The 14,617-nt window shown below is 48.6% G+C and overlaps 1 protein-coding gene across 2 annotated transcripts; it reads left to right on the top strand.

The window, feature by feature from the left end:
- The first annotated feature begins 8,093 nt into the window (after window positions 1-8,093).
- Window positions 8,094-13,900, top strand: AMHR2 (anti-Mullerian hormone receptor type 2). Of its 2 annotated transcripts, XM_068972056.1 has the most exons (11): window positions 8,094-8,142; window positions 8,423-8,605; window positions 8,807-8,998; window positions 9,263-9,334; window positions 9,478-9,596; window positions 9,712-9,942; window positions 11,199-11,313; window positions 11,456-11,628; window positions 11,801-11,948; window positions 12,125-12,261; window positions 13,691-13,900. In XM_068972056.1, exons 1-11 carry the CDS (start codon window positions 8,094-8,096, stop codon window positions 13,898-13,900), a joined length of 1,629 nt encoding a protein of 542 aa, XP_068828157.1. The 2 variants fall into 2 exon arrangements, with proteins under 2 accessions (XP_068828157.1, XP_068828158.1); XM_068972057.1 differs by lacking the exons at window positions 11,801-11,948; window positions 12,125-12,261.
- The last annotated feature ends 717 nt before the right edge of the window (window positions 13,901-14,617 follow it).

Raw genomic sequence — 14,617 nt, 5'->3', positions numbered from 1 at the left:
AATATATTTTGTATTGTTAATATCTTCACATTGTGTGAATACTGGAAGCTGCAGATCTTTGCTAGGATGCAATAAATTTATACACTTTCTGAGGGGTTCTTCTGGGGGTATTAATCAGGCCCCTGTTTTGCTTTGGGGGAGCTCTGGTGCTAAAGTTTTCATTCAGTTTTAAGTACCCTGATGCCTTTTGGACCTTGGGATCAGATCAAAGGAGTTCTGATCCAGGTACCAAGGAAAATGAGGATAGTCTAGCTGCCTCAAGTGAGGGGCCCTTTGCATAGCTCTCCTTCCCCCTATTCAAGTACCCTCTTGGAGTTGGGAGGAGGAATGTGAAATCTCAGAGTTTCATCTCCCTTAGAAGAGAGCCAGTAACTTATTGTGAAAGGATGAAAGGTGGCAGCAGTAGCTTTGGGGAAAGGGAGGAGGATATGGCACTTCTCCAACCCCGGAAAACATTGCTTTTGAAAACTGCTGATAAACTGTGGGTAGGTTATTACTTTTGTTTAGGAGCCTGTGTGCTCTGCGGTGCCTCTCTTGGCTCTACTCCTGGGGTACAGACCTCATCTAGGAGGATGAGGAGACCAGCTTTGAGGTTGACCTGTTTCTTTTCTTTGTCTGTCTTCCCTAAACACCAGCTCCCAGGAGGACATTAAGCAGCCTTAAGCTTAAATTCCTACTCCCTCTTGCCAGTTTAGCTCACTTGCCTTAGATCGGAGTCTGGGAAAGGGGGAAAAAAATGGGAGTCCCTGGTTTCATTCACCTAGGTCTTCTCCAGTTTGATTTCCCCAAACCCAGAAAGATTGCCTCCGCAATGTTCATATGAGGAAAATGAATATCTTGTCCCATTTTCTCCCTTCCTCATTATCGCAACCCCAGCCTGCCTTGTCCCCGCTGAGCAAGAAGAGGCGTGATCTGTCCCTCAATTCCCTTTAATATCCAAAACAGCAACAACAACAACATAAATAGGGCTAAAGTGAGGCTGCTGTGGGTGGTGAGGACCTTGCTGATACCTCTCCTGGGGGGAGTGTTTTCTTTTCCTCACCTTCAGGAATTACACTGTGCCTTCTCCACAGAGGAATGGGATTCTCTACCCAGCCCCCCACTTTCCTAGCAGCTGCTCTTGAACAGTGTGCACAAGGGCAAGTCTTCATATTTCTGATCACCCCTTTCTCCCAGTGGCATCCCATAGCTCTCACTTGGAATCTAAGGCACAAAGATTTTGGGGAAAGTTGGGGAAAATATGCTGAGATTGGTCTGAGGAGACTCCTACGCATACCAATGGCAGCTGCCCTAGGGCCTGCTTCCTCTTCCAGAGTCTGTCCTCCTCTGGGAGGAAGGGGCAGTGCTCAGGTCTCTGGTGCCTAAAACAAGTTTATTTCTCTCTCTTAACACTGGCAATAACCAGTCTCCATACCACTGTTGCCTTTTTAAACTTCTTAATAATCTCGTGCTGTGTTTGTTGTTGGTTCCAATCCGATTATCGCCTGGGCTGTGGGGAAATACTTTTAAATGCTCTCTCATCTTTCTTGCTCTTTTTCCCCCTTGATCTTGTGTATGTATGATGCTAATCTCTTGTCTTAGTTTCTTCCTGCTCTTTTGTATCTTACTTTCTTGTCTCTCCCCTGCCTTTTGTCTCTGGGTGTTTTGGGGCTTTTTTTTTTTTTTTTTTTTTTTGCCTTTTTGTACAAAGATTAGTTCAATGTAGTCTGTAGCTCCTTTGTAAACCAATTAAAAAAAAAGTTTTTTTAATAAAAAGCCATGTCTCTGGTGTGTTGAGAGGGTTGGGATTGGGGAAAATATGGTTATAACTTCATATATTAAACCCCAAATTAAGTTTTCTAGCTACACTGTTAATACATGTTAATCAGTGCAGTTGTCCTACACTTAACTCCCAGGTAAACAGTTGATGACCAGATCAGTGTGCCAGGACTACACAGAAATGCAGCAGATCCAGAGGAACAGGGACAGTTCCAACTCTTTTTTCTAAATTAGCTTCTATTTTGAAATATTTTTAAATTGAAAGGAAAGTTGCAAAGATAGTGCAGAGGGTTTCTATATTCCCCTTTCCCAATTTTCTCCGTTGTTAACATTATCAGGATATAATGTTGAAATTAAGAAACTGACATTGGTACATCACATTAGCTGGATCCTAGGCTTTGTGGGCTTTATCCATTGATGTCCCCTTCCTGTTCCAGGATCTGTTGCAGGATACCACATTGCATTTAGTTGGTATGTGTCCCTAGTCTCATCTGCGACAGTGTAAGTCTTTTCTTATTGGTGACTTTGACAGTCTTTGAGAGTATTGGCCATGTTTTGTAGAATATCCCCCAATTTGAATTTGTCTGATTTTTTTCTGATTATTAGACTGAGCTTACAGGTTTTGGGGGGAGAGAAAAGCACTACATAGGTGAAATGCCCTCATCACATCCTATCAAGGGGTGTGTGATAGCCATGTGACATTATGGATGATAAACCCTTTCTCACCTGGTTAAGGTAGTGTTTGCCTGGTTTCTTCACTTCCTATTCTTTGGAAGTGAGTCTAGCCCACCCTTAATGGGGTTGGTGGGAATTAAGCTTCGGTGAAGAAACTGCCTCTTCTTTATTAATTTAAACTAGCAAGTACTCATGTATACTTATTTTATTATAAGTGGGTGGTTATAATCCAATTATACAATATTTTTGTTGTTCACATTGTCCCAGCTTTGAACATTGGAAGTGCTTTTTGACTTCTGTGTCCCTTTGATATGTCTACATCCTCTTTTTTTTTTTTCCTTGAGCACTTTTTCAGGCTCATACTGTATTTTCCCTGCCCCAGCCCTAGATTGGCCATTTCTCCAAGGAGCCTTTGTTCTTTTTATTGGAGAATGGTAGAAGCCAAGATCTAGCTCCAACATATTTTATGTTCAGTTAATACCAACCTGTGTCTAAAAGGACTGAATCTGGATTATGGCCCCTTGAAACTGAAATTGAAGTTACGCTGACAGCCTTTCCCATTTCCCGTCAGTCAGCCTGTGCTTTTACTTGCCTTCATACCTATCTAAGAATCCTTGATTGATGGTTTATACTGTAACTACCAGCATTCTTGATTATTTCTGCTCATTTGACCCATTATGTCCACTTCATCAAATCACTCAGCCATTTGATTTTCTTATGTAACTATTTGAAGTATAACATTTTAATGTTTGGCTTCATTGGAGGGGTTTTTATGAGGAGGGGCTGTATGTTTTTTGGCTTTGGAGTCTTACGTGGGCCTTTAAATAGTTCTGTCAGCTATTCAGTCAGCAAACATGTATTGAGCCCTTACTATGTGCTAGGTTGAGGATAAAAAATGAAGCAAGACAGGCCTTGCTATCAAATACTTAATAGTCTGGCATAGTAATGTAGAACTGCAAGTTTCCCAGTCTTGACCCCATTTTTCAGCAGATAATTTGCTGCTTATTTCACAGAGAAAACAGAAGCGTCAAACTTCCCTCCAATTTCCCATCAGATTTCCTCAAAATTCCCATCAAATTTCCTCAAACTTCCTCTCTTCTAACATCTATGTGTTCACCAATACCAATTTACCCCCTTTTCCTAAGAAGAGAAGTATTTTTCCTTTGCAAGGCCAACCCTGCCACTAGTGCTCTCAACCTCATTTTCTTTGACTTCTTTTTGTTCTTTGTTTCAATAGTACTTTCTTCTTTTATCTTAAGTCTCTCCTGGAGAGACCTTTTGTCAGCCTATAATGGTCGCTCAGAAGGTAAGAAGTCTGCAATGTGGGAGAACCGGGTTCAGTCCCTGGTTGGGAAGATCCCCTGGAGAAGGAAATGGCCACCTACTCCAGTTTTCTTGTCCAGAGAATGCCATGGACAGAGGAGCCTGATGGGCTATGGTCCTTGGGGTCCCAAAGAGTTGGACATAACTGAACAACTAACACTTTCACTTTTTAACCATGTTAAAATCTGCCTTTCTGCCCACGTTTCCCATTTTGAAAAGCCTCTGCTGCTGCTTCAAGCTGCTAACCTAATTCTTTCCATTTCCAAAGTTAGAGTAGTGTAATTTTTCTCTTATCCACCTGTCTGGCCATTGTTTACCAAGTCGCTTATCAATAGCAGCACGATGGTTGCCTGCTCCAATGCTCTTCCAGTCCTTAGCCTCTTTGACCTCTTTCCAGCAGTGTGTCTTAGTGCTTTCTTCCCATGAAGTGTGAAACTGAGGCACTTCTGGTTTTCCTTCAACCTTTATATTTTTAGTCTCCTTCACAGCCACTTCTTCCTCTGTCCCTGAAATACTGGCATTCCCCATCCTGGGTCCTTTCCTTACTCTTTCACCTCTGAACAAGTTGCATTCCCTCTTTAGCTATTACATACATGTTGGTGACACCTAAATTAAAATCCCTCACTTTTTTCTCAACCTGGCAGCCTGCTTTGTGGACATTTTTATCTCAATGTCCCACAGATAACTCACTCAATATGTAAGGAAGAAAAATAATCCTTTGTGTTCCTTACCTCACGACATTATTGCTACTCTTGATCATGTATACTTGAAATTTCAGAATCATCTTTTAATTCTCTTTCATCTGTCAACATTCATTTGATTACTAATCCTGTCAATATTACTAATAGTGTATCTCCATTTTTTTCCTTCTTTTGGGTTTGTGTTTTTGGCCTCTGGGGTATGGCTTGGAGGATCTTAGTTTCCCGACGAGGGATTGAGCCCAGGCCCATAACAGTGAAAGCTTGGAGTTCTGACCACTGGACCACCAGGGAATTCCCTCCCTCTTTATTCCACTGTCCTTGCACTCAGCCTCGCTACTGCTTAGGTCTTGTAACTGATCTCCCTGAGCCTCAGTTGTCCGTCTTCCACGTTGCCACCAGACCCCTGCCTAAAATCCTTTGCTTTTAGGAAGAGTCTAACCTTTCCAGTCTGGTCCCAGTTTATCTCTAGTTGTGATTTTCAGCTTCCTGTCTCCTACCCCTTTCTCCTGCTCAGTCTCTGCCCCTCCCCCATGGCCTGGCCTCAACACACTTTTTGTGTTTATACCTGTATTCTTGCTGCCTTTGTTCTTGCTGTTCCTTGGCTACAATAATCACCCTCCTTTTATTTGTTTTCAGTGTGATTACCTTGAGACAATTTACATATTCCTTTCTGTGTGAAACCTTTGGACACCTTTCTTCCCATGTCTTCTCTGCCCTGAACACAGTTTTAGCTTATTTGATCTTTCTGGTTGTGTAGCTCCTTGTTCATACCCTCTAGCTAGACACAAGTTTCCGGTTGCTTACTGGTATTTTCTCCTGCTTTTCTAGACTGAGTTCCGGAAGGGCAAGAATCACATGTATTTTGTAGGTTCAGCATTTAATGAAATACCTTTTTTAAGACTAGGATCTAAAATTTTTTGAGTTGAATGAATAAACTCACTTTAGCTTTGTCATCATTGGGGTCAAAAGTAAATTATTGGCCTGCTACGGACTTTAATCAGGGGATCCTAATGAAGAGCTTTGTGTATATGGAATCCAGGAAGCCCTCCTTCCTTTGCTGAAGTTCTTTCTCAGGACCTTCCTGATCCCCCAGCTCTCAGATCCTTATCCCTTTCCTCATCATCTCAATTCTGAACTCTGCCCAGAGCATGTAGAGTTCCCATAAACCTGACTGGAACGTTTCTATATTGAGAGACAATATTTTTGTCTTGAGTAGTTATTCAAGGCTGTGGGTGAGGAGACTGCCTTCCTGCCTGCTCCTTACCTTGCTCTCCTTTGATACTCCTGATGCAAGAAGCTCTTTTACTTTCAAATGCCCCCTCAGTCCCAGACTTCTTCAGTCACTCAGTCGTGTCTGACTCTTTGTGACCCCATGAACTGTAGCACGCCAGGCCTCCCTGTCCATCACCAACTCCCGGAGCCTACCCAAACTCATGTCCATTGAGTCGGTGATGTTATCCAGCCATCTCATCCTCGTCATCCCCTTCTCCTGTCCTCAATCTTTCCCAGCATCAGGGTCTTTTCCAGTGAGTCAGCTCTTCACATCAGGTGGGCAAAGTATTGGAGTTTCAGCTTCAACATCAGTCCTTCCAATGAACACCCAGGACTGATCTTTAGGATGGACTGGTTGGATCTCCTTGCAGTCCTAGGGACTCTCAAGAGTCTTCTCCAACACCACAGTTCAAAAGCATCAATTCTTCAGGGCTCAGCTTTCTTTGTAGTCCAACTCTCACATCCATACATGACTACTGGAAAAACCATAGCCTTGACTAGATGGACCTTTTTGACAAAATAATGTATGTGTCTTTTAATTTCATGGCTGCAATCACCATCTGCAGTGATTTTGGAGCCCCCCAAAATAAAGTCAGCCACTGTTTCCACTGTTTCCCCATCTATTTGCCATGAAGTGATGGACCAGATGCCATGATCTTCGTTTTCTGAATGTTGAGCTTTAAGCCAATTTTTTCACTCTCCTCTTTCACTTTCATCAAGAGGCTTTTTAGTTCCTCTTCACTTTCTGCCATAAGGGTGGTGTCATCTGCATATCTGAGGTTATTGATATTTCTCAGTCCCAGACTTAGATCTGGCAAAGGAAGATAGTTGAGTGCAGCATTCCACCTGCCTGGACTCCTAGAAGAGCCCAAGGAGGAATGGGCAGCTGTCCATCAGCCTCAAAGCCCTGGTCATGCCTCTAGCTGCTGTTTCACACTACTGAGGCTTTGACACCCTCATGCAAGCTCCTCAGAAGACAGACTCCAGAATCATCCTGCATCTAAGCCAGATCGTCCCTAGAAAGGGTTTCCAAGTGGGCACCAGCAGAACAGAAGGCTAGGAAAACAGGGAACCAGTCTCCTCTGGCTCTAATTCTCATGAGAGCCAGTTCTGGTTTCTTCTGGGCAGTAATCTGATGGAGCTGGACTCCTGTCTCTCGATTGCGGCACGAGCTCTACACCGCTCTCCTTCCATCTGCACGCTGACGTTCCCTCTACACACTCTAAGCCCTCCCGTCACAGTCTGCAGTTCCTGCAGCTTCATAGACACGGGAGATGCACTGTGGGTATGAGTCACTCCAGGAGGCCCTTTCTGACCCCTCACTGTCCTAAGTTTCTCCTATGTTTGCTGGCCTCTGGTGGTGATAGTTTGAACTGTACTATCTTTTTATAGTGGTCAGCTGACAGGTATTGGTACACATTTTCTCAGTCCATATTCAAATACTGTGTTAAAAGAAAATATTTTTTACTGCTGAATTTTGTATTTTCTTTCAGGCATCATAGCCATAATGCAAAAAACAAAACAAAACAAAACAGGGCTTGGGCTTTAGAATCAGACTTACTAGGTCCAATCCTGCTATTTCCTGACAGAGTGACCTTGGTCAAGTTACCTAAATTCAGCTTTCTTACCTATAAAGTGAAGATAATAATAATGGGAGAATTAGATGTGATGATTGTAAAATTCATAGCCCTAGTTGTGCCCTAGCACATAGGTGCTCAATAAAGTTTGTTACCTTTTCTATAATGGTGATCAATGTGATTTTTAAAAAATTTTTGATAACATCAAATCTACCTTCATACACCTATTTTCAATGTGATTTTTAAAAAACTCATTTTACACAGCTGCTTTCCTGACCGTTGAGTTTAGAAAATGAGGTCAACTTGAAGTCTAGGCTGTGAAGCCTGTCTGTGCCCAGGGAACTGCAGATCTGAGCCCAGAAAATAAGAGCTAGAAGGGCTTTTGGGAACAGGTGAATAGCTCTGAGCACTTAACCTCACTTGGGTTTCCAGCCTGGGAAGAGCTGACAGCAGCCAGCACTTTTTCCTAGGGTCAGCAGAGGGCAGAGGTTTGGATCACTCTGTTCTCAGTGGGAACTCTAAGGCCCCCTCCTCCCACTTTACAGAGAAAAGAGGAGGTGGCTGAACAGAGGAAGATACGAGACTGGTTCTCTGCTCCTCCCTCTCTCTCCCTGCTTTTCCCCACACCCATCCTCTCCCCCACAGCAGCCGTCTCCCCCACAGAGACGGGGAAGAGGGAGGGGGTGGAGTTGGGGGCTGAAGGATCAGAAGCCCCACGGTGCCCTGTGTCTGAAGGAAGCTCTGGCCAGGGACAGCTGTGCTGGCTCCTGCTGCCCCCTCCAGCATGATGCTGGGGGTCCTGGGGCTCTGGGCACTGCTTCCTACAGCTGTGCAAGGTAAGTGTCTACAGGGAGAAGCAGGGTCTTTCCAGCCACCCATCATGGGAGGGAGCACTTGAAGAGTGATGAGTGGAGTGGGTGAGTGAGGATGAAGGGTACAGCCAGGTGTTCCCTTGGTGGGGGTCACGTTCCAGGCCTCTGCTGACCCTGTTTCCTCCTGTGGCTTTACCAGGCTAGCTCTGCAATACAAAACATGTTTTGTCTCTCTCCCGGCTTCTGTCTGCCCCTGCATTCACTCCCATCTTGACCCCTCCGCACCCCTTACCCTGGCCTGCAGCACCCCCCAGCAGGCGGACCTGTGTGTTCTTCGAGGCCCCTGGAGTGCGGGGAAGCACACAGAACCTGGGGAAGCTGCTGGATGCAGGGCCGGGCCCCCTCAGGGTTATCCTCTGCCTCTACAGCCACTGCTGCTTTGGAATCTGGAACCTAACCCAAGACCAGGCACAGGTGGAGATGCAAGGTGAATGGCGCAGCATCTGCCAGGCATACCCGGGTGGGAGAGAGGCTTATCCTGGGTGGAGGTGGCCGCTGAGGAGGGCAGGAGCAATGGAATGTGTGGAGGGAAAGAAAAGGCTGAGAGATGGAAGGGATGCCCTCTGTGTTCCCAGACCCATACACACTCTGTCCGTCCCTTTCTCTCCTCCCAACCCCTCTGTGTCAGGATGCCGAGACAGCGATGAGCCAGGCTGTGAGTCCCCCCGCTGTGACCCAAGTCCCCGAGCCCATCCTCGCCCCAGCTCTACTCTCTTCACCTGCTCCTGTGGCGCTGACTTCTGCAATGCCAATTACAGCCATCTGCCTCCTCTGGGGAGCCCTGGGACACCTGGTTTGAAGGGCCCCCAGGCCATCCCAGGTAGCCACCCAAGGTGCTGGAGCCAGGTGGGGGCTGGGGCCCAGGTTAGATGAGAGGTTAGAACCAGGGCCAATTCTCACCCTACCGCTGTCCTAAGCTTCCCTCCTCCTGGCCTTGAGAAGTTGGTTGCCCTGGTGACTGGGAGATAAGGGGGCTTGTGACCAGGGTGGGGGTGGGTAGAGAAGCAGTTCTCTGAGGAATGAGAGAAGCAGAGAGCAAGGTTCAGGGCAGGGCTCACCCAGTCTTTCTTGCTCTAACCTCCAGGGGAGTCCACCTGGATAACGCTGCTGCTGCTGGGACTGCTGCTGCTGCTACTGCTGAGCAGCATCATCTTGGGTACTACTCTGCCCCACCCCCCCTAGTGATCCCCCCAAGGTACTGCCCCAGCGCTCTGACCCCTCTCCAGGCTCCCCTGACCCCCATCACTTCCCAGTCTCCATGCCTGGGTACCCTGACCCTAAGGCTGTTCTCTGCTCCAGCCCTGCTGCAGCGGAAGGCCTGCCGCGTGCGACGTGGGCCAGAGCCAGTGCCAGAGTCAGATTCAGGCAGGGACTGGAGTGCTGAGCTGCCGGAGCTGCCTGAGCTACGCTTCTCCCAGGTGCCCAGGGATGGTGGGGAGGGGGCCTCTGGGCCCTCCCAGAGAGTGTGCTGGAGAGGAAGCCCGGCCCCTGCGAACTCGGCGAGATCCAAACCCAGCACCATGTCCCCACCAGGTCATACGGGAAGGAGGTCACGCAGTGGTGTGGGCTGGGCAGCTGCAAGGCAAGCTGGTAGCCGTCAAGGCCTTCCCCCTGAGGGCTGTGGCCCAGTTCCAAGCTGAGAGAGCGTTGTACGAGCTGCCCGGCCTACAGCATGACCACATTGTCCGCTTTATCACCGCCAGCAGGGGCAGCCCTGGCCCCCTGCCCTGTGGGCCCCTGCTGGTACTAGAGCTGCACCCCAAGGTGAGGACTGAGGAATGTATGTGTGTGGGAAGGCGGGGCGGGGAGTGGTGGCAGCTAGGCCTTGTTCAGGCTTGTTCCTTTGCTGTAGATTGCCTTTTCCCTAGAACATTAAATACGCTTTTTTTTTCTTTTTATTATTATAAGCAGTACTTGCTAATATTTTTGACTTACAATATATAGACAAGGAAAGGGAGAAATCAAAACAATTCATATCCCCAACCTTAAGGAAAACCAATGTTAAAGACAGATCTCTGGGCATAGACTTCCAAATTCATTCATCTATCCATTCAACTAATATTTATGAACAATATGTTGCTGGAAAAAACACACCCAGCCCCTACCCTTCCCAGATTTTACAGAGTAGTAGGGGAGACAGAAGGGGATCAAGCAAACACAAAAAGAAATGTAAAGAGTCAAGTGAATTAAGTGCTGAAAAGGCCCTATAAGAAAAGACTGAGGAGGCGTAACTCAAAGGGAGGGTCATGAGCGAAAAGGATGAAGAGAAACAGATAGGCAGGGGCCAGACCGCAATGGCCTTGTAGGCCTCTAAGGACTTGGGTTATCATCACCTACAATTCCTCCACCTCTGAAATCTTGAGTACTGAGAAGTCTCTTCTTTGACCATATACCTCACAGCCCAGCTTGTTTGGTTTTGTTTAACTTTCCGGGCACACTGAAGGTGCTCAATAACGTCTGTAGAATGAGGGACTCCACTGCTCCTTTCCTCCCAGCTGCTCCCCTACCCAACATCTCTCCCCATCCACGCCCTGCTACAGGGTGACCCCCCCAGGCCAGGTGACTCATGCGGGTGCCACTACCTAGCCTACTCGGCCTCTTCTGTCTTTATCCCAAGTCCTGTGAGGCAGTATAAGGTGGTTAAAGGTGAGTGATGTTGGCAGTCAGACTGCTGGGGGGTCAGGTTGTACGACTCTCTCGCCCAGGGATTTCCAGCGAGCTCCTCATCCATAAAACAGGAATGACAGGAGTACCCACCTCCCAGGGTTGTAGTGAGGGTTACAGGAGGCCTGGCACGTGCCAAGTGCTCAGGACACTTAAACTAGAGCTACTATTTTTTCCTGTCAATCTGAGTGGTATACACCTTCACTCCTGCATTGCCTACTGCCTTGCTCTGGGTGTGTCGTGTGTAAGTCTGCTGGGAGATGCGGAGGGAAGTCTGACAATTGATCTCTGCTCCCTGGGGTGAATCAGCCTCCTCCAGCTTTGTGTGTCCCCCTCTTCTCTCTGCTTCTCCCCAGGGCTCCCTGTGCCACTACTTGACCCAGCACACCAGTGACTGGGGCAGTTCCCTGCGGATGGCACTGTCCCTGGCGCAGGGCCTGGCGTTTCTCCATGAGGAACGTTGGCAGGATGGTGGGTGAGCTGGGGGCCGGAAGCCATGGGAGTCAGGAGCCATGCTGCTGTTTCTGATTTTCCCTTAGCTTGGCGGGGAAGGATTGGGTCAAAAGGACAAAGGAAGAAGGTCCGTGCCCCTTCAGCCTGGCTTCTCCCACAGGCCAGTATAAACCAGGTATCGCCCACCGAGATCTGAGCAGCCAGAATGTGCTCATTCGGGACGATGGGTCATGCGCCATTGGAGATCTGGGCCTCGCCTTGGTGCTCCCTGGCCTCGCCCAGCCCCCAACCTGGGCCCCTAGTCAACCCCGAGGCCCGGCTGCCATCATGGAGGTCAGTACTCTGGAGGAGGGTGAGACCCAGGATGGTGGTGGTGGTGCTGATGACGAAGCAGCGACAGTGCAGCAGCACCGATAGTGTATGGGGTGCTGCTGAGGCTAGTCCTGGGCTTGCGCGGACCAGTGTTGCGGTGAGGGTTGCCATGGAGATGATCCCTGCCGTCCAGGCTGGCACCCAGCGGTACATGGCACCGGAGCTCTTGGACAAGACTCTGGACCTTCAGGACTGGGGCACGGCCCTGCGGCGAGCTGATGTCTACTCTCTGGCTCTGCTCTTGTGGGAGATTATGAGTCGCTGCCCAGATTTGCGACCTGGTGAGGCTGGGTGTGACAGCGGCCCCCTCCCCGCCCCCCACCCCCGTGCCCCACCTGCCCATTCTATACTCACCTACCTCCTGACCCAGGAAGCTCTACCCTTCTCCCTCTTGATCTTTCTACAAGAAGGCACCCCTTGGGCTACCTGACGCCTAGCCTCATGTGCCTTTTCCCAGACAGCAGACCACCACCCTTCCAACTGGCCTATGAGGCAGAACTGGGCAGCGCCCCCACCACCTGTGAGCTGTGGACCTTGGCAGTGGAGGAGAGGAGGCGCCCTCACGTTCCATCTACCTGGTGCTGCTTTACCACAGTAAGAGGGTGCGGGCTGGTGGGCTTGGTACCTGGACAGTCTCGACACGGGCTTCAGGGACCTATGCACCAGGACAGCCTGCCTGTTCCTATCCCTTCTCATCTCCCACCACTCCTGGCTCATGTTCAGCTGGAGCTGGGCAAACTTGCTCTATACTCCAGTACTTCCCTTTCCACTGTAAGCCTCACATAGCCCGTTCCTGAGACACACACCTTCCTCTTGCTCAGGTTTGCCTTGTCCATCCCTCTTCTCTCCATCATCAGTTTGCCCTGTTCCTCAGTTCCTTCCTCCAGGAAGCCCTCCTTGGCTTTGCTTCTGGTCTGAGCTCTGCCCCCAAGATGGCTGCTTTCCTCGTACACTGGAGCCCAATATTTGTTTTTCAGCATTTTTTAAAAAGTATTTATTTATTTGTTATTTTTGTGTGTGCTGGGTCTTCACTGGGGCGCTTGGGCTTTCTCTAGTTGTGGTGCGTGGGCTGCTCGTGGCGGTGGCTTCTCTTGTTGAGGAACACAGGCTCTGGGCCCACGGATTTCCCTAGTTGTGATGCATGGGCTTATTTGCTCCATGCCATGTGGAGTCTTCCTGGAGCAGGGATCAAACCTGTGTCCCTTGCATTGGCAGGTGGATTCTTAACCACTGTACCACCAGGGAAGAATAGATTAAAAAATATCTATTATTTATTTGGCTGCATCGGGTCTTAGTTGTGGCACATGGGATCTTTGTTGCATCATGCGAGATCTTTCACTGGGGCACACAGACTCTGTAGCTGTGTTTCTTGGGCTCCGGAGCACACAGGCTTAGTAGATGTGGCTTCTGCGCTTAGATTCTCAGGCATGTAGCATCTTAATTCCCCCACCAGGAATCAAGCCTATGTCCCTTGGATAGCAAGGCGGATTCTGAACTACCGGACCACCAGGGAAGTCCCCTGAAGCCCAATATTTAATCCAATAATTTCCTCATTCTGTCTTACACCTCTGTGTTTCTGTCATGACCCAATTAAAGCCAGATCTAGGGATAAGGGTTAAAGCAGTGCCTGAATAGTGAAATTTCAGGGTTTCTGCGGAAAAGTTTCCTTACACGAGGCCCCTTCCCCTGCTACCTGATCTGGTTTCCACTGCACAAGTGTCTGTTGGGTTTGGTAACAAAGGCCCGGGGATTGTTTGCAGAAGACCCTGGTTGCCTGAGAGAAAGGAACAGGTAAACCATTAATGAGTCTGAACTAGCATCTCAAAGGAAAAGGTGGACTCTTTGGAGAGAACTTTTCTCATAAGAGAGGAAATGAAAGGCGTGATTTGGGTAAAGGGGAGGGAGGAGGCTCCAGGAAGGAACAGTAGAGGAGTGTTGAGACCTGGGCCATCAAGGATGCCTTTTAAAGCTGGGGCCACTCAGGGTCCTGAAGTAAAGCCTGCCTCCCGGTCATTCTTCCCAGGACCCTGGAGGCCTGAGAGAGCTCCTGGAGGACTGCTGGGATGCAGACCCTGAAGCGCGGCTAACAGCTGAGTGTGTACAGAAGCGCCTGGCTGCCCTGGCCTCTCCTGAGGAGGCCCACCCCTTCCCTGAGGGCTGTGCGCAGGACTGCTCACCTTGCTGCCTGGAAGACCATCTCTCCAGTCCTCCCGTCTGCCATTCTCCCCAGTAGGCTGCAGCTGAGTGCCTGCCACTTCGTGGTTCAGCAAGGCCCTTTGTCCAGAAATCCTCAACCTACCTGGACTTCTGTGTAAATATGCATTTATGTAGAACCTGTGTTTGTTGTTGTTCAGTCGCTAGATTGTGTCTGACTCTCTGCGACTCCATGGACTGCAGCATGCCAGGCTCCTCTGTCCTCCACTATATCCTGCTGCTGCTGCTAAGTCACTTCAGTCATGTCCAACTCTGTGCCCATAGACAGCAGCCCACTAGGCTCCCTTGTATCTGGGATTCTCCAGGCAAGAACACTGGAGCGGGTTGCCATTTCCTTCTGCAATGCATGAAAGTAAAAAGTGAAAGTGAAGTCACTCAGTTGTGTCCGACTCTTAGTGACCCCATGGACTGCAGCCTACCAGGCTCCTCCATCCATGGGATTTTCCAGGCAAGAGTACTGGAGTGGGTTGCCATTGCCTTCTCTGACTATATCCTGGAGTTTGCTCAAATTAACATCCATTGAGTCGGTGATGCTATCTAACCATCTCATTCTCTGCTGCCCCCTTCTGCTTTTGCCTTCAATTTTTCCCAGCATCAAGGTTTTTTCCAGTGAGTTGGCTCTTTGCATCAGATGGCCAAAGTATTGACGCTTCAGCTTCAGCATCAGTCCTTCCAATGAATATTCAGGACTGATTTCCTTTAGGATTGACTGGTTTGATCTCCTTGCAGTCCAAGG

Source organism: Capricornis sumatraensis, chromosome 4 (genome assembly GCF_032405125.1).
Source record: "Capricornis sumatraensis isolate serow.1 chromosome 4, serow.2, whole genome shotgun sequence".
Taxonomy (NCBI): domain Eukaryota; kingdom Metazoa; phylum Chordata; class Mammalia; order Artiodactyla; family Bovidae; genus Capricornis; species Capricornis sumatraensis.
This window is presented reverse-complemented; position numbering and strand designations above follow the sequence as displayed.

What these genes read in the sequence shown, in the direction of transcription:
- AMHR2 (XM_068972056.1), top strand. Translation starts at nt 8,094, where the DNA reads ATGCTGGGGGTCCTGGGGCTCTGGGCACTGCTTCCTACAGCTGTGCAA. An exon ending in GCTTCCTACAGCTGTGCAAG is followed by an intron (nt 8,143 to 8,422) that starts GTAAGTGTCTAC and finishes CCTGGCCTGCAG; the next exon opens with CACCCCCCAGCAGGCGGACC. An exon ending in GCCCGGCTGCCATCATGGAG is followed by an intron (nt 11,629 to 11,800) that starts GTCAGTACTCTG and finishes CCTGCCGTCCAG; the next exon opens with GCTGGCACCCAGCGGTACAT.